The sequence below is a fragment of the Polyodon spathula genome, chromosome 16 (assembly GCF_017654505.1).
Source record: "Polyodon spathula isolate WHYD16114869_AA chromosome 16, ASM1765450v1, whole genome shotgun sequence".
Classification (NCBI taxonomy): Eukaryota; Metazoa; Chordata; class Actinopteri; order Acipenseriformes; family Polyodontidae; genus Polyodon; species Polyodon spathula.
The window spans coordinates 23,498,857-23,520,774 of NC_054549.1; the positions used below are offsets into that span (position 1 = coordinate 23,498,857).

A 21,918-nucleotide genomic window follows, 5' to 3' on the forward strand; every position below is an offset into this window, starting at 1 on the left:
CCCCCCTGGTGAGAGTGCAAGGCAGGGCTGTGCTGACCCTGGACAGACTGCAAGGCATTGCTGTGCTGACCCTGGTGAGATTGTAAGGTATTGCTGTGCTGACCCTGGTGAGATTGTAAGGTATTGCTGTGCTGACCCTGGTGAGATTGTAAGGTATTGATGTGCTGACGTTGGGTTCGTGAACTTGAGTGGCTTTTGAATCACCTTGATTGTGCAAAACAGGTTTTACAGTTTCTAAGACAGCTTTTTTTGGAGGAACATGATTGCAGCCAATACTGTCTGAGGCATCAACTGCAGCAATAGATATCTCTCACCTTGTGGGTTGACTGCTGTGTTCCCTGATCTCTCAGAGGTATCTGTTGCTGCAGTTGACAATACACACAACTGCTATTCTCATCACATATCACCTTCTAGATCATTACATAGTTTGCTTGTAAAATATTGTAGTCATTTTAAAGTCATCCTGGTTCAAAAGTTTTTCTTCTTGACTATGTTTCTTATAGTTTTACCTTGAATGCTGATTTGGAGTTCTGCATGTTGAATGCCTTTTCACCTTGTTTTTTCAGGGACAGACATCAACTCAGCTCTGCAAATGGCTGCCTCTGTCCTCAATGGCAGTGCGTCACAAGAAAGCTCAGGCAGTCGTCGAGTTCCCTTAATTATTTTTCTGACAGACGGGGAACCCACCACAGGAGTGACTTCCGGGGAGAAAATTGCCCGTAACGCCAAGAAGGCCCTCGGCTCCACCTCTCTGTTCGGCCTTGCTTTCGGGGACGATGCTGATTTCCCGCTGATGCGCCGCCTGTCCATGGAGAACCGTGGAGTGTCCCGCCGCATTTACGAAGACTCTGACGCTGCCTTGCAGCTCACAGGCTTCTATGACGAAGTGGCTAGCCCTTTACTCTTTGACATCCAACTTAACTACCTAGACAATCACGTGTATGACGTCACTCAGGCTCTCTTCCCAAACTACTTCCAGGGATCTGAACTTCTTGTGGCTGGGAGACTCCAGCCGGGAATCCAGGACCTCAAAGTGAGATTAACTGCTTCTGATTCCAAGAAACGTTTAGCTTTGGAAAACAATGTGGATGTTCCAAGCCTTGCAAACTCTACTTTGGGATGCCCAGGAGAGCTGGGAGGAATCTCTAACTTTGTCCGTCGTTTGTGGGCTTATTTCACCATCAGGGAGCTCTTGGAAGCCAGGATTAACACGACCGACTCTGCCACTCGACGTCTGCTGACAGAGAAAGCCACCAATCTCTCCCTTAAGTACAATTTTGTCACTCCTGTCACTTCTCTGGTTGTTATAAAGCCTGATGATGAGGAAAGTCCCACCACCGGTCCTACAACTACCACTACCACCCCCAGACCCAGCACTACAAGTACAGTAGCTCATACCTCTCTAGCAGTGTCTAGAACCGTTATACCACCAGCTACGGACAACCGGCACCCAACACCAACCACTGCTACAAAAAAATTACCAACTAGCAGCACGACTGTGAAGATCAACTCAAAAACCAGCAAAGTTCAACCCACTGCTCCCCAACCCAAGACCCAAAGCTCTCCCACTGGCCTGCAAACTACTGGACACCCCTTAACCACTTCCTCCCCACTCCCCACAGCCACAAGCCCCCCCATGACGAAACCCGTTACCTCCGACTTTGAGAATGGTACAGCAATCTCAAGTGATGCCAACCCACTCCCTCCTGCAACCGCAGCTGCAGTTTCCATCAACTCCATGCCTGATCACACTGGCGGGGTTAACCAGACTTTTGCAGGAGACTCTGTCAGGGCTACCGTGCCTTCTCCCATACTGCCAATGCCAACCTTCACCCCAAGCAGCCCGCCTCTTCACGGCACCACATCTGTGCCACAAGCACAAGAGATGGGCACAGAGTTCCTGGTGCCATCTTTTATCAACATGACTTTTATGTCAATGGTTTTACCAACAGAGGCACCCAACAGAGGGGAGATAATGGAGCAGACAGGTAAGTCTTTTAAATGATAACTGTGGTTTACAATGGTTAACATGAAATCATGGTAAGGCACAGACAGGCTTGGTAATTCATGTTAAAGTAAGTAGCTGATTGATCTCAAAACATTGCCAAGTTGTGTCTTAAAGGATCCTAGTGATTCAGCCTCAACAACATGACTAGGAATGTCTGAATAAGGAAGTATCCCCTTCCTTCTATTCTAAGTCTGTGTCCTCTGGTCTTGATTTCGGTGCTGCTCTTAAAGTATTGGCTAGAGTTAACTTCGCCAATTCCTTTTAAGATTTTAAAGACCTCAATCAAGTCCTCCTTAATTATTTTTAGTTCTAAGCTAAATAAATTTTGTTTCCCACATACTCTGCCCATTAAGCCATATAATTAGTTCTGTACATGTACATTTAGAGCAAAAGACTATAAAAGTGTATGCACTGCTTACAATGTGGAATACTGTTTAAGTGACAAAAGGTTTAGCAGATGAAGAAAAAAATATCAGTGTAAACTTGTCATACTTAATTAGCTTCTAGAAAGGAAGAAGCCAATCTAATTACATTAATTGTCACATAATGACTTGGAGTGCAATATCAAACTAAATAATGTAGAGAAAGGTTTGAGATCCTCCATCTACCTTAGCCATGTAGGGGATGCATTTACTAGGAACTGGCCAGGCATTGATGGACCAAATTGCCTCCTCTTGTTTGTTAATTTTGCTTATACAGTAGTCTCTGGCTAAAAGAACACCCCTCTCAGGAAGCAAGAGAAGTGTTCTTATAACCGAAGTGTCTCTAAGATGTGGTTAGCCACCAGACACAATATAAACCAATAAATGAATAAATATGTATTACTTGTCATAACGCACATGCATCAACATATTAAATTAACTGAATATGTATATGTATATACTATAATAATAAAGAAACAAACTAACGTAAATAAACTAGTTGTCAAACTAAATTAACTAGTCTAGGGTTTCTGCAGTCTTGATGGTACTCAGTAGGGGTACCACAGAATAGTAAACTAGAAAAGGGACAGACAATCTTAGAAATCCAATGCTTCATTTTGAAAGGGACAGACAATCTTAGACATCCAGTGTTTCATTTTGAAAGGGACAGACAATCTTAGAAATCCAATGCTTCATTTTGAAAGGGACAGACAATCTTAGAAATCCAATGCTTCATTGTGAAAGCAGAAGCTATATAGTAATGTTTTTTTTGTGTGTGTTTTTAAAGTATTCTAGACGCAAACTAGCAATGTCTAGTTTTTATATTTGTATTCAGCTGTTTCAATTTAGACCCTGCAACCTCTCGAAGCTGAAGTGTAGCATTGAAGTACACCACCCACTGATATATCGCGGGTGTAGTTTTATTTCGTACTGCGGAGAATAATTGCTTCTCATCAGCTTCAGTCTCCAACTAATTTCACAAGTCTTCCTCTACTTTCCCAAATGCATCAACCTGCTGCATTGATAGAATCCATTCACAACAACAACATAGCAGGCTTGTTGCTAGGGAGCTGACGTCACTGCCTTGTGGCTTCTGCTAGTGCATTGCTGCCACACGTGAACACCTCACTGGCTAAACTAAAAACCGCTTCAGCAAGTAGATATTTAAATGTGCTTTGTGCTATTGTGCAATACATGTGTATATGATAACAGTGCAATATTAATGCTTTGTTTTTAATTATTTTGTATATTATTGTTTAATTGCAGTATGAAATAAAACAAACAGTAATTATAAGTGCCTATGTATATTGCAACTAAGTTAGACAGTAAAAATGGGTAGCCAACTCCAGGCCCACGATATATCCGAAGGGGTGATATAAGAATATAGCGAGGGGTGGGTGTAACTGCAATTAGCATTTGATACATTTTCTTTACCATAGATATTTTTCAGATAGGAACATCTGAGACCTGCGAAATTGTAGCAGTGTATAAATTTTGTAAGATTTACTCAACGTGTTTTGTTAATACCGTACACTCAACCCTTATGCACACAATGACGTGAGATTTACAGTAACCCCTGTAGTGCACATAGATGTTAGAGATTAGCTTTGATGATGTTTTCTCTTTCTTTTGCAGATGGACAGCAGCAGACAGGTAAGATTGTTTTTACTTCTTTAAAGAAATTGTATTGCCTGGCAGTATAATTTTGTTATTTTATGAATAAAAATAATAAAGAAATTAAAACTAATCACAATCCTAGGCTATAGAGTAGTGTACACATTTTTTAGAACACTCCATTGCTTCTGTTTTGATTTGTTGTGCATATGAAATCAAACCACTTGTAACAAGGGCTATGTTACATGTGTGGGTAGTTACAAGAAAACACTAAGACAAACATAGAGCACTGGCATTGATATGCCACACAGGCGCACAGATTTAATTTTCAACATAGTTCTGACACTAGGGTACCAGCAATGGGTCTACATTTAATAAAGAAACAAAAACAAAACAAAGTTAAAAATAAAAATTTCCCACACAAAATGATGAACTCTAGTCCCACTAACAGGAATGTCCTGCTCCAGGAGCCTGGTACTCTGTGTAACCCTCTCTACACTGTTTTGGGATCCACATCCCCCAAGCTGACCTACATTTGTTTTGTTGCTACCGAAGTTCTAGCCTCCCAGCACCTCCGGACCACTCCAACGGTTCTGGCTGGGAAATCTCCTTCACAGGCATCATCTACCAGTTAAAGGGTTCTGTGGTAGTTGCTCCTGCAGAGTGGACACTTTCCTCCTTGATGTAAACAAACACACTCTCCACCCCCATCTGTGTCCATGACACTGCAGTCACCCCAAAGTGTGGAGCAGTCACTTTCTGAGCTCTGTGCAGCATCCCAGGCATGCCCCCCAACCAATCTGGACCACCCGATCCTCACAGGTCTGGACGAGCCTACCACTCAGCTGGTCGCTTAGCAACATGTCTCCTGCTGCTAGTCGCATCTGATTTCTCCCAGGCACATTCACTTGCACAGGAACCAGCAACCCGGCTCCCTGTCACACCACTAAAAACTGAAAATCTTGACAAATTGTCAAAATAGTCAAATTAGTGATTGTCTAATTCAATTGATGATTTTAATACACCACACATGCAATTAATTAAAAATAGTAAGAGAAAAGGAACACATAGCCACAAGTGATAAAATGCATGAAACTTTTTAGAAGTTGTTTTTAAGATACCTAATTAAAGCACAAAGTGGTCTAACAACAGTGCCTGTTGTTTCTGTATATTCTCCTCTGTAAATTCTCACACATAGAGGTTCTCATGCAGGTAGATATATAAAAGATATACATGACAAACCTTAAGTTGTTCTAATAAGTTTGCGCATGACTTCATATTGAATGGCCTTACTGCTGAAAGGACAAGGGTATTTGAGATGGGGATTTGTTCCTACAAGCGACGACCAAAAATAATTCATATGGATATGGTTTTATCTTTATTGGAACTACCAATGTGTATAGATGCAGACATGAACTTGTCTATTGCCACATTCTTTTTTTCCATTTTAGGGTAAGTTATCCTTCTTTGTATCCATTTAATTTGAACACTGTCTTTTAACAGTTCAGTCTTCACTATGTTTGGCAACTACACAAGATCTTTTGATGAAGCAGTTACAAGCATGTGGAGCAGCGATAACCTATATCAGCTACAATACAAATGAAAATCCACTGATTGTGAAACATTCACATACCTACCTAACAAATACCACTGGAGATTTGCTAACGCAGTCTTCTCTGTGTTTCAGTGGCGTTCCTAATGACAGGGATCTCTGAAAATGAGTATGGTGAGTATCTCCAAGTGCAGACGCAATGACAGTAATCAGGAGGCCTGGTTACTAGGGCTCCAGACACACTGACAGTAATCAAGAGGCCTGGTTACTAGGGCTCCAAACGCAGAGACAGTAATCAAGAGGCTTGGTTACTAGGGCTCCAAACGCAGTGACAGTAATCAAGAGGCTTGGTTACTAGGGCTCCAAACTCAGTGACAGTAATCAGTGGGCCTGGTTACTAGGGCTCCAAACGCAGTGACAGTAACCAAGAGGCCTGGTTACTAGGGCTACAGGTGACAGTAATCAAGAGGCCAGGTTACTAGGGCTCCAGACACACTGACAGTAATCAGGAGGCTTGGTTACTAGGGCTCCAAACGCAGTGACAGTAATCAAGAGTCCTGGTTACTAGGGCTCCAAACGCAGTGACAGTAATCAGTGGGCCTGGTTACTAGGGCTCCAAAAGCAGTGACAGTAACCAAGAGCCTGGTTACTAGGGCTACAGGTGACAGTAATCAAGGGGCCAGGTTACTAGGGCTCCAGACACACTGACAGTAATCAGGAGGCTTGGTTACTAGGGCTCCAAACGCAGTGACAGTAATCAAGAGTCCTGGTTACTAGGGCTCCAAACGCAGTGACAGTAATCAGTGGGCCTGGTTACTAGGGCTCCAAAAGCAGTGACAGTAACCAAGAGCCTGGTTACTAGGGCTACAGGTGACAGTAATCAAGGGGCCAGGTTACTAGGGCTCCAGACACACTGACAGTAATCAGGAGGCCTGGTTACCAGGGCTCCAAACGCAGTGACAGTAATCAATGGGCCTGGATACTATGGATCCAGGTGACAGTAATCAGTGGGCCTGGTTACTAGGACTCCAGAGCAGTGACAGTAACCAAGAGGCCTGGTTACTAGGGCTCCAGGCCCAGTGACAGTAATCAAGGGGCCTGGAATGAAGATAAAGAAATGTTTTGTGTTTTCTTTTTTCAGGCACTGAAGATGTAGACCTACTTGATGGTGAGCATTAACTGAATGAAGTCTGTCACGTATCCTGGAGACATATGGTAGAACCGGATGCATATATTCCTTTTGGGTATTTTAATTCGAGGTGCCATTCTTGTATACAAGTAGTGTTCCATACTCTCAACAGACCTCTGGCCATCTAGTTCAGGGTATTCAACTATACAACTGAAAAACCTGTCTGCACTTTTGTGACTGAAACAGTTTCAAAGGGAAGAGAAACCCCATTACTTTAGTGCAGTTATAGCTCATTCACAGTGATTAAACACACAGTAGTGCAGTTATAGCTCATTCACAAATATTAAACACACAGTAGTGCAGTTATAGCTCATCCACGACTATTAAAAACAGTAGTGCAGTTGTAGAAATACTAAAAAAAAAGTCATAATTTCTTGATTATCATGAGAATGTGACATAGCAGCACCATACCAGGAACTCACACACCACACACATTCCTCACGCTATAGGAACACACACACCACACACATTCCTCATGATAGGAGCAAACACCACACACATTCCTCACACTATAGGAACACACACACCGCACACATTCCTCATGATAGGAACACACACCACATACATTCCTCATGCTATAGGAACACACGCACCACACACATTCCTCATGCTATAGGAACACACACACCACACACATTCCTCATGCTATAGGAACACACACACCGCACACATTCCTCATGCTATAGGAACACACACACCACACACATTCCTCATGCTATAGGAACACACACACCACACACATTCCTCACGCTATAGGAACACACACACCACACACATTCCTCACGCTATAGGAACACACACACCACACACATTCCTCACGCTATAGGAACACACACACCACACACATTCCTCATGCTATAGGAACACACACACCACACACATTCCTCACGCTATAGGAACACACACACCACACACATTCCTCACGCTATAGGAACACACACACACCACACACATTCCTCACGCTATAGGAACACACACACCACACACATTCCTCACGCTATAGGAACACACACACCACACACATTCCTCACGCTATAGGAACACACACACCGCACACATTCCTCATGATAGGAACACACACCACACACATTCCTCACGCTATAGGAACACACACACCACACACATTCCTCACGCTATAGGAACACACACACCACACACATTCCTCACGCTATAGGAACACACACACCACACACATTCCTCACGCTATAGGAACACACACACACACACACATTCCTCACGCTATAGGAACACACACACCACACACATTCCTCACGCTATAGGAACACACACACCACACACATTCCTCACGCTATAGGAACACACACACCACACACATTCCTCACGCTATAGGAACACACACACCACACACATTCCTCATGCTATAGGAACACAGACACACATTCCTCACACACATTCCTCATGCTATAGGAACACACACACCACACACATTCCTCATGCTATAGGAACACACACACCACACACATTCCTCACGCTATAGGAACACACACAGGGGCAACAGAACCGGATCTAAAATAATTGAATCTATTCAGTCTTGAACAAAGAAGACTACGCGGCGACCTAATTCAAGCATTCAAAATTCTAAAAGGTATTGACAATGTCAGCCCAGGGGACTTTTTCAACCTGAAAAAAGAAACAAGGACCAGGAGTCACAAATGGAGATTAGACAAAGGGGCATTCAGAACAGAAAATAGGAGACACTTTTTTACACAGAAAATTGTGAGGGTCTGGAACCAACTCCCCAGTAATGTTGTTGAAGCTGACACACTGGAATCGTTCAAGAAGTTGCTTGATGAGATTCTGGGATCAATAAGCTACTAACAACCAAAAGAGCAAGATGGGCTGAATGGAGCCGAGTGCAGAGAGCTGCAGGCTTTTATGCAGGTGACCATCTCCCAATTAGCAATAAATTAAACAATTAATTAATAGGGAGGTGGCCACCTTCTGCGCAATGTTTTTCATAGTTGATGGGGCTTTCCATCCACACTACCAAACAAAAGCTACGGTTTCTCGTCGCCGTATATAGAAATAAAACAATAACAAAGCATGGCTTTCGCCATCATTTAAAAATACATTAATACAATAAATAAATCATAATATAAAATAATAAACTGCACAGGGGCGGAGGGGTACCCTGTTCTAAAAGTAAACAATTACATGTACAGGGCTCCTCGCCATTTTATGCAAATATACCCACTTTAAATGTGGCAAATTCCCATCTTAGAGAGCCTTGTCCTGTTTATTCAACCCCTGTGTGCCTTCACCGTTGCTAAATGATTTGATTAATGCGTGGTTGGAGATCAGTTTTGTGATTGTTCATATTACAGATACTGAGATGGACTCCCCTGGGGATAGGTTTCTGATGTTGGCCTCAGGTTCTGGTAAGTGGTTTGGATCGCTCAGGGGGTTGCAGCTGGGACATCACGGCATTTTTAATTGTGCAGTGTGCTTTAGTGCCGGTACAGGCATGGGCTTTCATTTCTAGTTGTGCAGTGTGCTTTAATGCTGGTACAGGCATGGGCTTTCATTTCTAATTGTGCAGTGTGCGTTAATGCTGGTACAGGCATGGGCTTTCATTTCTAATTGTGCAGTGTGCTTTAATGCTGGTACAGGCATGGGCTTTCATTTCTAATTGTGCAGTGTGGTTTAGTGCTGGTACAGGCATGGGCTTTCATTTCTAATTGTGCAGTGTGGTTTAGTGCTGGTACAGGCATGGGCTTTCATTTCTAATTGTGCAGTGTGCAGTGGTGGCATTTATTTCTAATTGTGCAGTGTGTTTACACAGGCATGGGCTTTCATTTCTAATTGTGCAGTGTGGTTTAGTGCTGGTACAGGCATGGGCTTTCATTTCTAATTGTGCAGTGTGCTTTAGCGCTGGTACAGGCATGGGCTTTCATTTCTAATTGTGCAGTGTGCTTTAGCGCTGGTACAGGCATGGGCTTTCATTTCTAATTGTGCAGTGTGGTTTAGTGCTGGTACAGGCATGGGCTTTCACATAGGCAACTTAGATCAGTAGAATATAATGTAAATAGAACAACAGTTCTCTGGTGATTTATTTATTTATTTATTTAAAATGGCGGTTTCGTGACACTCTTTGAAATGTGTTTGTTCTTTTGATAGTCGTTTGTGAATTTCTTTCAAAAATACCTGTTCTGGGCCCCTACTTATATGTGGAGATCAAATCTGATCTAGAGCCGCTTACAAATAGGAGTCATGCAGTGCCAGGTCTAGTGGAATTGCTGTGCATACGACATTATTTAGCATCAGGGTCGTTTCAGACACTGTGTCAGCAATTGGTGGGATTTCCCAACCCATGTTTTCCCGGTGTTCACAGCAGGTACTGAATGAATAATTATATCTATTATCCCAGAGTGACGCATGCTCTCCATGATATAAAAGTGGCCTTTTACGAAGTGCCTGGCTTTACAAATGTATTGGGGGCTATTGATTGCACCGACATAGCACTGTCACCACCCCAGGATAAAGAACTTTCATAATAGGAAGCATTACCACTTCATTAATGTACACATGGTGTGTGAAACTGAGGACTCTTGATGTGATCACCAGCTATCCTGGCGCAGCACAAGACTCGAAGTCCAGGATATATGAAGATTATGAGGCAGGTGTATATGGAGCTGCTTGGCTTCTTGTCCTATGTAACAATTTTGTCTATATTAATATATTTATATAGTCACCATGTACATGTGATATTTAAGTAGGCGAAAGAAAATTAGGGAAACTGTAAATGAATGAATGAATGTACAGAAGTAGAGTTGAAGTGCAGTCATAAATACAATCAAACAACATCACTTTAACATTAAAAAAGTGACGTTTCACAAACACTTTGAAATGTAAATAGAGAACTTTTAATTGACTAGTGAGTACTTTGCTAACTTTTGATTAATATTACAAAATAAATCAAAGGGAGATCAAGTTGAACAAACACATATTATTTGATGTGTAGAGTTAAACATAAATGTTCCATTAATAATTACTTTCTCTGGTCTGGCTGTCTCGTAGGATGCTGTGAGTCTTTGGGGCAAGAAAGACAATTGCCATTTAGTGAATGAGACCCATAGTTGGCTAATGATTTGTTTTCATTCTAGATTTGGTCAGTGCGCCCCACCCAGGCAGGAGGTTTTCATCTTCAGGTAAGCTTGAGAGACCCAACAAGTTGATATCACTCACTGAGCCTCCTCTTCAATGTGTTCTATCTGTTTCTTTTCCACTCACTGAGCATCCTCTTCAATGTGTTCTATCTGTTTCTGTTGACAGTGGATGGAGACCCTCATTTTGTGGTTAATTTGCCAAAATCTGGTGAAAATATCTGCTTTACCATTGATGGAAAAGCAAATGAGATTCTCCGACTGGTAGATGACCCTATTACAGGTGATCTTAATTTTTATTAGAGCTTTGTTTTTCGGTCTTTGTTTCAGGATGATTGGATTTTATTTCTCACCTGTAATTAGACGTAATGTAATTGAGTGGGATTCCTTGGTACTATAAAGTGACCCAATAAAATCCAACTTTAGCTCATCAGCCTCTCATTTTTTGTGGGATCTGTGCTCAGTGCCAGATGTTTATTCATATTACTGTTTAATAGGAATAAACAATCGTACTTTGTATTAATTGCATGTCAAATCTCACAAGTTGATGTCAGTTTTTGAAATTAATTGTGCTGCTGAACAGTTCCTAACATTTATTTACAAACTAGGAGACAACAAAAAAATCAACAAACATTTTGACTTAGTCTTCTTTAGCGTGCCTTTTAACTAAGTCAGAAGTCGTGTGTGTGTGTGTGTGAGTGTGTGTGTCACTATTTGAATGTGTGAGTGTGAGTTTAAATGTGGTCTCGAGTGTGAGAGTGCTTTTGAGTTTGAGCTTGTGAGAGTGTGAGTGTCTGGTTTCATTAAAATGCTGTCTAATTTTTAAGGATATCATGGAAGCCTTCAAATGAGTTTTGTTGCCTGGTATGAGAATGCAGGTATGGATGAGATGTTGTTGCTGCTTCCAGGCTCCTCACTGGTGTCCTGCAGTTGAGTCAGTCCAGGAGACCTGTAGCACAGGACCAGGGGCAGCAGCTTGTAGTTAAATTGTGACAAACCAAAAGATTTTCAGCAGATAAATGTAGAACATATCATGTAATTTCAAGCTGTTCTGCTGAGATTGTGTGGTGTGCAGGGCGAGTCACACAATGCAGGTTTCTTGTGCCGTGTTGCCGGTTGGGAATTCCGCGGGGATCGTTACATTGGCGCGCAAACTCCTGGCTGTAAAGAGGCAGTTGACATTGATATAGTTATCTCTAACCAATACTTTAAAGGGTACATCAGCAGTACAAAAAAAATAAAACATAAACTATCCCACCTTGCTGTTCCAATGTATTGGGTCGTTGTATAATAATCTGTATGCTCCCAAACATAATGCCACTCTGCAAGTATCTCTTCTGAGCCAAAAAACATGACTTCCTCGTGTACCCTCACATGTGCTCTGAAATGAGACATTGTATGAGCTACATTAGCTTCGTGTGGAAACACACTCGTCTGTGTAACAAACATGCTCCATCTAATTTTCCATATGGAAGGAACTTGTACCTGCTTTCGTTTTGTGTAGTGACATCTTTCATACTGTACATGTTTCTTTTGCATGTTGATGTATTATTATGATTTAATGTTGCACTCAGTAAAATAAATAAATAAATAATCTGTGCTGTGTAAGTGGTTGCAGGGAATGGAAAACCCAAGACAGAGTTGTTCTCATTTCCAACTAATGAAGGGACCTACCCACAATTATAGCAGCACTGTGTTATTTCAATACAAGTCCCCAAAGTCTTAGATATAGCTCCAGCTGATTCAGAATGTAAGCAGAATGGACATGTATCAAATCAACTAGCAAATAAGATTCGGAAACTATGTATTTCCTTTCAGAATGAGGTATTTGAGGATGATCCAGCCTAAAAAAAAAAAAAAATTGCATTATTTCATCCTCGGTATTTGGTTTTCATTTGCATTTCCTGACAAACACACGCACAATCATCTACACACCGTTGAGTGGGAAAGTCGAATTCGGCCACAAATTCCATCTCCCTATCAGTTTCTGAACAGTTTGATGTTGAAATATTGTCTGGCATTATTTCGGACATTCCCTGTGTTCAGTCACACTGTATTGCTGAGGAAAATTTGAATTTAAACTGTTAATGACACAACTTCAATATTTAACAATGAAAGCGCACATGATGGATCATTTACGACATGGCATAAGGTTCCATTATAATAACGTTTGTGTTTCCAATTCAGCCTGTAAATCCCTGTAACTTGTGGCAGTGGAACAGTATGTTTTTCATTCAGTTTGTAGATTTTTGCTTGCCATTGTAACTGGGTCTGTTTGAGTGTTTTTGTTATTTCTGTTTACCCCAAGATGTCTGATAACAAAAATCACAGAAACAGACACAGTTACAATGGCAAGCAGTGCTGCCAAGAAAAAAAGCAGCCCTGTTAAAACAAGCTCAAAACAAGGCCAACCCATTTCAGAGGGAGGGGAGTGGGGGTGTTTATACCAATTCCTTTTTTTTTAGTAGTTCTAGTTTTATTTTATTTTTTTGTAGTTCATTTTTCTTAGTTGAACTGGTGGGGATAGGATGATTCTAAAATTCTAATGACATGCACATGCATTGACAACAGCCAATCACGCAAACTCGCGACTCAAAAAATTAAAGCAACGTTTTAAAAATACAAACTCAATTCCTCTTATTATAAGCGGACTTGGCAACTGCAATGGCAAGCAAAAATCTACAAACGGAAAGAAAAACATATCGTTCCACTGCCATATCAAAGTTATGTCATTAACAGTTTCCCTGTAAACAGGGAACGTCCGAAATAATGCCAGACAATATTTCAACATCAAACTGTTCAGAAACTGATAGGGAGATGGAATTTGTGGCCGAATTCAACTTTCCCACTCAACGGTGTGTAGATGATTGTGGGTGTGTTTGTCAGGAAATGCAAATGAAAACCAAAAACCAAGGATGAAAAAATACAAAATTGATTTTTTTTGTCAACCTCAAAGACCTCATTCCGAAAGGAAATACATAATTTCTGAATCTCATTTGCTAGTTTATTTGATAAGTGTCAATTCTGCAAACCTTCCGAATCAGCTGGAGCTATATCTAAGACTTTAGGTGTATATTGAAACAACACTGTGAACATCAGATGTTGTCAACCTTTGTTTGACACTACTCCTTCTGTCGGGAGGTTTCAGCTAAAGTACCCTTTACAATTTTTGCTCACTGAATGGTACCACAGTTGCAATAAAAGGCAGAATAATCTGATTAACACATTTCTTTTTTTCCCTGTTTAATATACAATTTTTCACAATAGTCTAGGACTGACAAATTGCTGAGAAAGAAAACCAAACAGTAGGCTTCATTCATTAAATAAGCACACATCGTGGTTTAGAGAATATATAACACTGTTAAAAAATTCAAGATCATTATTTTCTCTTACTTTCATTCCTGAGTCGTCTTGCTTATCCCCCCATGACCCTTAGAAGTACCCTCTAGGGGTACGGGTACCCCCGATTGAAAACCCCTGGTCTAGATGAAGACATTTCTGAATCCACATAAACTCCTAGGTCTTTTTCATAGATTTCTTCTTCAGTTTCAGTATCTCCCATATGGTATTTATAATACACATTTGTATTGCCTGCGTGCAGTATCTTACACTTTAATCTATTAAATGTAATTTGCCATGTTTCTGCCAAGACACTGTCTGTTAAGGGTGCAGGCTTCCAAGAACTGTGGGTGTGCCAGCTCCTCAAGCTCCTGCTGCTGTCTCATTTCCTGCAGCTCCATTTCTAGCATACTCGCTTGTTGAAGCAAGTCCTGGATCTTCCAGCACTTTACACACACTTGGTTTAGCTCTGCTGGGTTTTCTCGGATTTCCCACATCATGCAGGTGTCACAGACTACTGGCTTGAAGGCCATGTTATTCATTTTTTTGTTTGTTTGTTTTTGTAAGTTTTAGTTTAGTTTCTGCAGCTGTCAACCTGCTGTCAACCTGCTTCTAACTGCTCTGTACTTGTCCCATGGACTACTTCTCACACGCTGTCACTGTTAAAACTGCCTTGCTTTTGTGTATGCTGTTAGCTCCTTCCCTTCCCTTGTCTCAGAACAGCACCAAATTTGAATCAACTGCTCTGAGTTCAGCTTGTTATTAGAAAAAGACACACAGCTGTTAGAATTTAAGCTGCAGTAATTTCCCAATTAACATATTTTCTGATTAAAGCAATTAAAGATTTAATTTCTCCTTACGGCTTCTAACTGCTCTGTACTTTTCCCACAGTACTTCTCACACGCTGTCGCTGTTAAAACTGCCTTGCTATAATAGTGGGTAGGTCCCTTCATTAGTTGGAAATGAGAACTCCGTCTTGGTTTTCTTCTTCCCACAACCACTTACACAACACTGGCTTTTTTTTTTTATTGAATGCAACATTAATCATAATAACACATATCAAAATACAACATGTGAAGGAAACATGTGCAGTGTGATGTCTACTACACAAATGAAAATAGGTACAAGTTCCATCCTTATGGAAAATTAGACAGACCATGTTTGTCATACATACATGTGTGTTTACACACGGAGCTAATGTAGCTCATACAACGCTTCATTGGGCATGCGCCGGTATGTTTCAGAGCGCATTTCAGAGTCATGTTTTTGATCAGTTCAACACCAACCAACGTTCATCACTTGGATCCTTTAAGACCCACCTTGACAAAGCTCTCAGATCAATCAAGCTCTTGTGGAAAAAACTTTTTCTTTTTTTAAATATCGTAGAAAAGTATAAAAAATATAAGGATCATACTTTTCTACCATATATGTTTGTTCCATAAGGGATTACTGGGAACCAGACAAGCTTAAAGCTTTATATTCTTCTGTTTTTAATTGCCATGGTTGGGGGATCAGATGAATTGGGGAGAATTGGGGGGGTAACATAATTGGCCACTCTAAAAATAAAAAAAAAGGTATGATATGATCTAGGCTGACACCTAACTCATCGTGTTGACCTCTGCTGCAGGTGTGAAGGTGACTGGGCACTTGATGTGGGCTCCCTCCAAGATTGGTTTTGAGGATCGAACCCGCACCTACTTTGACCAGCTGAACATCTCCATGGAAGTAAGCGGTTCAGACCGCTGGGTCATCATGGTAACAATCGATTCCATTACTCTGATTGGGGAGGACCGTCTCACGTTGCGTACTGATAAGCCAGCCACCATGCAGAGGCGGGGCTTCACGATCATTGTGGACCAATTACTGAGGGTCTGGATCCAGCTGGAGCGAGGTGTGGAGTTCCTGGTCCTGCTTCATCACTATAAGCACCCGTCCTATTTGCAGCTCAGCCACCTCGGCTTCTACATCTCGCAAGGGAAGGGGCTGTCTGTACAGACACATGGGCTGCTGGGTGAGTATCCCTTATACTTTGCCACGAAACAACACAAACAGCTTTACTAATGTTTGCAAATCATGTTGCAGTATATTTTTCTAGCTTCATATGTCACTGCATTGCTTTTCTCCCATACTGTTTTATGTTGCCTGCAGTCATCCTCAGTGATTCTGGGTTCTATTGCTATAAAACTGGGTTCTCATTTTTCTTTACCTGGCTTTGAGCTTGTCTGGGGTATCCTAAGTGCTGGAACTGAACAGCCGCAATCATTCAAATCACCCCACCTCTCCCACGGGCACATATCTGCCAACAGTTCTGCACAATTACATTTTACACTACATTCTGAATTTTATTTTTTTTCTTGCATTTGATCTCATCAGATTAAAAAAACCAGCGGTTCTAGTACTGTAAGTTGTGAGAAAAAACAAGCTTAACAAGATTCTTAAGGTAATTAAGTCAAGGTTCTGCCTATACTACAAAGTACCATAAAGGTGTGTTCCAGCTCGACTAGACCAGTGCACCTGATGTTGTGTTCTTTTTATATTCTTTCTATTCCAAACTACAGTTACCATCTAGAATACACTATACATAATACATACTAGTCTTCCATGCTAGCATTGCCTCTGAATAACATTAAAAAGAAGAATTAGGGAGGGCATGATTTGAAGTCTTTAAAATCTTAAAAGGAGTTCACATTGTTAACCTAAACCAATACTTTAAGTGCAGTACAGAAACCAGTACCAGAGGGCAATTGGAAATTAAGTGGAGACAATTAGGACAGAGGTGGTGAGGGTATGGAATGGTTTACCTGGTCATGTTGTTGAGGAAATATCACTTGGATCCTTTAACAACGATCATTGCTGTCATTGCTAAATGTTCTTCTGTTCTATTGTTATATGCCCTTTCCACAATACTCTAGGTCAGTTCCTACATGCTGATATCTCTATTGTGAGAAGGAAAGACACGTCGGGGCCCCGGGGGGCCTACAGTGGTGAGAAGCTGGCGAGCGGAGAGCTGAGGAGGGGAGGGGAGAGGATTCCTGTGGTGCTGGAAGCCAAGCAGCTGAAGGACACAGTGAGACGGAGACATGACGGACAGTGCTGGATCGTTACCAGGCAGTATGTCGAGCGGCTGATCAGTGGCTCTTACAAGAACTATATTGTCGAGCACATGTAAACTATCACACATTTACAGTAAACATGTTCATTTATTTTGAAATCATGATATGTGTTCTACGTCTGTTTAAAGAAATATCTGATTGCAAGCCATGCTATCATTTAGTGTTGCACATGCGTGGTCAGATGGAGGGTGAAATTGTTCCAACCTTTTCAATGGCTTTTTTTCCTGTAATTAACTAGAGTCTAGAAATATTAAAAGAAACAAAAAAGAAATAGCAAACTAGAAGTCTTTTTCAGCTTTGTCAGTTTGCTGTAACATGTTTATTTTAAAACTACACATTTGAGACCTCTGTAACTGATGAAAGTGCAAAACAAAATGTAGGGAATTAGTCTCTGATCGGGCATTCCAGCTACAACAAAAGAACAGCCCATCTGTGCTCATCAGGTTTCTTGATTCCAGTATTTTGTCAAGTCAAGTCTTAAAGGATCCCAATAATCTTAAATATAGGTACCACATTTGCAAACTGATTCATCTCCTCAAACATGTCTGCCAGCAGCTTGGCAATGACCTCCCTTGTTTCATTAACCTCTCTTGGGTATATATGCCGTCTAGATCAGGGGTTTGTTAGTCTTGAGAGCCCCCAGTCCTTTTAGTACTTCGGTCTGATTTATACTACACTGAACAAAAAAATAAACGCAACATGTAAAGTGTTGGTCCCATGTTTCATGAGCTAAAGTAAAAGATCCCAGAAGTTTTCCATATGCACAAAAAGCTTATTTCTCTCAAATTTCGTGCACAAATTTGTTTACATCCCTGTTAGTGAGCATTTCTCCATTGCCAACATAATCCATCCACCTGACAGGTGTGGCATGTGAAGAAGCTGATTAAATAGCATGATCATTACACAGGTGTACCTTGTGCTGGGGACAATAAAAGGCCACTCTAAAATGTGCAGTTTTGTCACACAACACAATGCCATAGATGTCTCAAGTTTTGAGGGAGCGTGCAATTGGAATGCCTACTGCAGGAATGTCCACCAGAGCTGTTGCCAGAGAATTGAATGTTAATTTCTCTGCCATAAGCCGCCTCCAACGTCATTTTAGAGAATTTGGCAGTACGTCCAACCGGCTTCACAACAGCAGACCACATGTAACCATGCCAGCCCAGGACCTCCACATCCGCCTTCTTCACCTGCGGGATCGTCTGAGACCAGCCACTCGGACAGCTGATGAAACTGTGTGTTTGCACAACTGAAGAATTTCTGCGCAAACTGTCAGAAACCGCCTCAGGGAAGCTCATCTGCGTGCTCGTCGTCCTCACCAGGGTCATGACCTGACTGCAGTTCGGCGTCGTAACCGACTTCAGTGGGCAAATGCTCACCTTCGATGGCCACTGGCATGTTGGAGAAGTGTGCTCTTTACGGATGAATCCTGGTTTCAACTGTACTGGGCAGATGGCAGACAGCGTGTATGGCGTTGTGTGGGCGAGAGGTTTTCTGATGTCAACGTTGTGAACAAAGTGCCCCATGGTGGCGGTGGGTTTATGGTATGGGCAGGCATAAGCTACGGACAACGAACACAGTTGCATTTTATCGATGGCAATTTGAATGCACAGAGATACCGTGATGAGATCCTGAGGCCCATTGTCGTGCCATTCATCCACCGCCATCACCTCATTTTCAGCATGATAGTGCACAGCTCCCCATGTCGCAAGGATCTGTACACAATTCCTGGAAGCTGAAAATGTCCCAGTTCTTCCATGGCCTGCATACTCACCAGACATGTCACCCATTGAGCATGTTTGGGTTCCTGCCAATATCCAGCAACTTTGCACAGCCATTGAAGAAGAGTGGGACAAAATTCCACAGGCCACAATCAACAGCCTGATCAACTCTATGCGAAGGAGATGTGTCGCGCTGCATGAGGCAAATGGTGGTCACACCAGACTGGTTTTCTGAGCCACGCCCATACCTTCTTTTTTTAAGGTATCTGTGACCAACAGATGCATATCTGTATTCCCAGTCATGTGAAATCCATAGATTGGGGCCTAATGAATTTATTTCAATTGACAGATTTCCTTATATGAACTGTAACTGTAACTATGAATCTTTGAAATTGTTGCATGTTGCATTTATATTTTTGTTCAGTGTAAGTGTCTGGGATTGATTGAGGACCTACAGTAAAGGGGGCATGCTGTCAAATATTGCTGTGTCCTCCTCTATACTCCTCATGCTGTCTCTTATATTGCTGTGTCCTCCTCTACACTCCCCATGCTGTCTCTTATATTGGTGTCCTCCTTTACACTCTCTTATATTGCTGTGTCCTTCTCTACACTCCCCATGCTGTCTCTTGTATTGCTGTGTCCTCCTCTACACTCCCCATGCTGTCTCTTATATTGCTGTGTCCTCCTCCTCTACTCTCCCCAAGCTGTCTCTTATATTGTTGTGTCATCTACTCTCCCCATGCAGTCATGTCAAGTCAATTCATGTTGTAAATCCCTTAAAACAAACATCAAATCTAACATTATAAAATACACACATACCGTACATAATAACAGCATGGCAAAAACATGGTAAATATTGGCATTGCTGTCCCACTTCAGCTGAATAGAGCAGCTCTCCCATGATTTTGTTTTTTAAAAATTGAACTTTTTATTGATTTTCAAGAAAAAAACTTATATACTTCCAAAAAATATATTTTCATATGAAATAAAATATCCCTACAAAAAATGAACCATATGTATTAAATATGACACATAGATACTTCCAAAATTCTGTTGTTTTTATTGAACATATAGCTTTTTATTAGATATTGTCAATGTGTTTGGTAACTATTAGGTCTTGCAGAATAGTTCATGTATTTATAACAGTGTTTAATGTTAATGTATTGCTTTGTTCCAGATTTCCTTGCATTGTTTATGTTTTCCATCAATTACATGTTATGCAGTGAGCCCACACGCATTGAGTTGGTACTTCAACCTCAACTACAATCAATGTGTTTGACTCTAGTTATCGCTGAGGAAGGAATCTCACTTCTTAGCAGCAGTCAGCCTCCCATCCTGATGTTCTTGTTGCTAGGAAGCCATAATCATGTGACACCTTGATTTCCCAGCAGCCTTAGGATCTGTTCTAATTAGAGCAAGAGACGCTGTTTTCTGGCTTTTTTTAAACTGGGGGGAAGGAGAATGACACGTGGTCCTGTTCACAGACCGTTGAGGACTGTTTGAAAGAAGTATTTCCCTCTCAGCTTAATTGTAACATAGCCCAATCCTCCACAAAATAGGGAGGGGTAGAATAGGTATGAGTACCTACAATGTAAAGTTATAGGTAAGGGATGGATTGTACTGGAAAGAGAAATGGAAGTGAGGGTAAAGCTAGAGATGAGAGTTTTTTTAGAAAGCGTGTAAATTGGTGACTGTCAAATCAAATACAATTTACAAATGACAGACAAGCAGACTGAATGTTCTTGTGTTATATTGTGGCTAAATAAAAATCTTGATTCTTAATAAGTTTTACGAATAATGTATTGATTTTAAATGTCCTGCTTGTACGCACTGTCACATTTATTAGTGAAAAGTTTAAGTAATTAAAAATACCTAGAAGCCCCCATGTGCTAATGCTAAGAAAGAGAGCATTGTCCTGAAATAACATTGCTGAAAACAGACTGTATCCGGTTGTTTGATTTCTTCAACTTCATTCAAACCAGAGACAAGCTGCTATTATGGTTATTGTACTGCTGCTGACAGCAAACACTTTTTTTTTTAAACTTTATTTGCTGTATTAAATTTAAATAGACAGATTGAATGTATAGGACAGCAAGGAGGCAGACAGGCTGGGACCAAATCAAAACTTTGACAACCCGCTAATTGCACTTAAAACTGTATTTAATAGTGTTATTCCTTTTATGAGTAGATGAAACAAGATACTTACAAAAAAAAAGAAAACGCTATTAAATACAGTTTTGTTAAGTGTGATTAGCAGGTTGTCAAAGTTTTGGTTTGGTCCGGGCCTTAGTCTACAGTTGTACAGATGTCCAAAAGTTATCACCCTATAGAATAAAACTGACAAATCAAAAAATGTGACATTTCAAAATCTAACATGAGATACTGCATTATTATTATGGCTTCCAGTACACTTGCAATACCATTTTGAAGTTTTTTTGATTACACAATGCTAAATAAACGATCTAAATGATGTTCATATAATTGTTTTTAAATTATGTCTCAATCCTAAAATTCTAGTTGACGCAAACTTCTTTGTCAGAGCTGTACCAACAGCCAGCATTCAGAGGGGTGTACTGGACGGAGATTCTTTCATCAAGCAGAAAAAAGGTAAAATACAGGAATACTCTAGTTACGTATTTTCCGGCAGATTGATTTGGAATAGAGATTAACAGAGTTTAAAAGATAACATTTTAGCTTGTTTACCAGAGATCCAGTTAAAGGAAATCCCACTCCATTTTCTAATATGTCATAGTGTCCCACTCCTTTATTTATGGTTCCTCATCAGAGCATCAATTGGAGTCGCGGTACAACTGCGCGTGAATTAATAAAGTGCAAT

At 41.0% G+C, this 21,918-nt stretch overlaps 1 protein-coding gene and 1 long non-coding RNA gene across 4 annotated transcripts in view; one reads left to right on the plus strand and one right to left on the minus strand.

Moving 5' to 3' along the window:
* Positions 1 to 21,918, plus strand: part of itih6 (inter-alpha-trypsin inhibitor heavy chain family member 6) — a 43,481-nt gene extending 21,563 nt beyond the window's left edge. For 2 of the 3 annotated variants that reach the window (XM_041274634.1, XM_041274635.1), the window contains exons 9-17: positions 567 to 1,988; positions 4,066 to 4,083; positions 5,732 to 5,770; positions 6,738 to 6,764; positions 9,131 to 9,184; positions 10,910 to 10,954; positions 11,079 to 11,192; positions 15,876 to 16,259; positions 17,161 to 18,187. In XM_041274634.1, the coding sequence (XP_041130568.1) occupies positions 567 to 1,988; positions 4,066 to 4,083; positions 5,732 to 5,770; positions 6,738 to 6,764; positions 9,131 to 9,184; positions 10,910 to 10,954; positions 11,079 to 11,192; positions 15,876 to 16,259; positions 17,161 to 17,417 (2,360 nt within the window). In that variant the 3' untranslated portion in view covers positions 17,418 to 18,187. Of the gene's footprint in view, positions 1 to 566; positions 1,989 to 4,065; positions 4,084 to 5,731; positions 5,771 to 6,737; positions 6,765 to 9,130; positions 9,185 to 10,909; positions 10,955 to 11,078; positions 11,193 to 15,875; positions 16,260 to 17,160; positions 18,188 to 21,599 lie in introns of those variants that run through there. The other variant, XM_041274636.1, reaches the window with a different exon arrangement.
* On the minus strand, positions 11,491 to 14,454 carry LOC121329191. Its single transcript, XR_005951746.1, has 3 exons — positions 14,303 to 14,454; positions 12,168 to 12,290; positions 11,491 to 12,070 (listed from the first exon to the last, which is right to left on the minus strand). It is a non-coding gene; the product is annotated as an uncharacterized LOC121329191 (long non-coding RNA).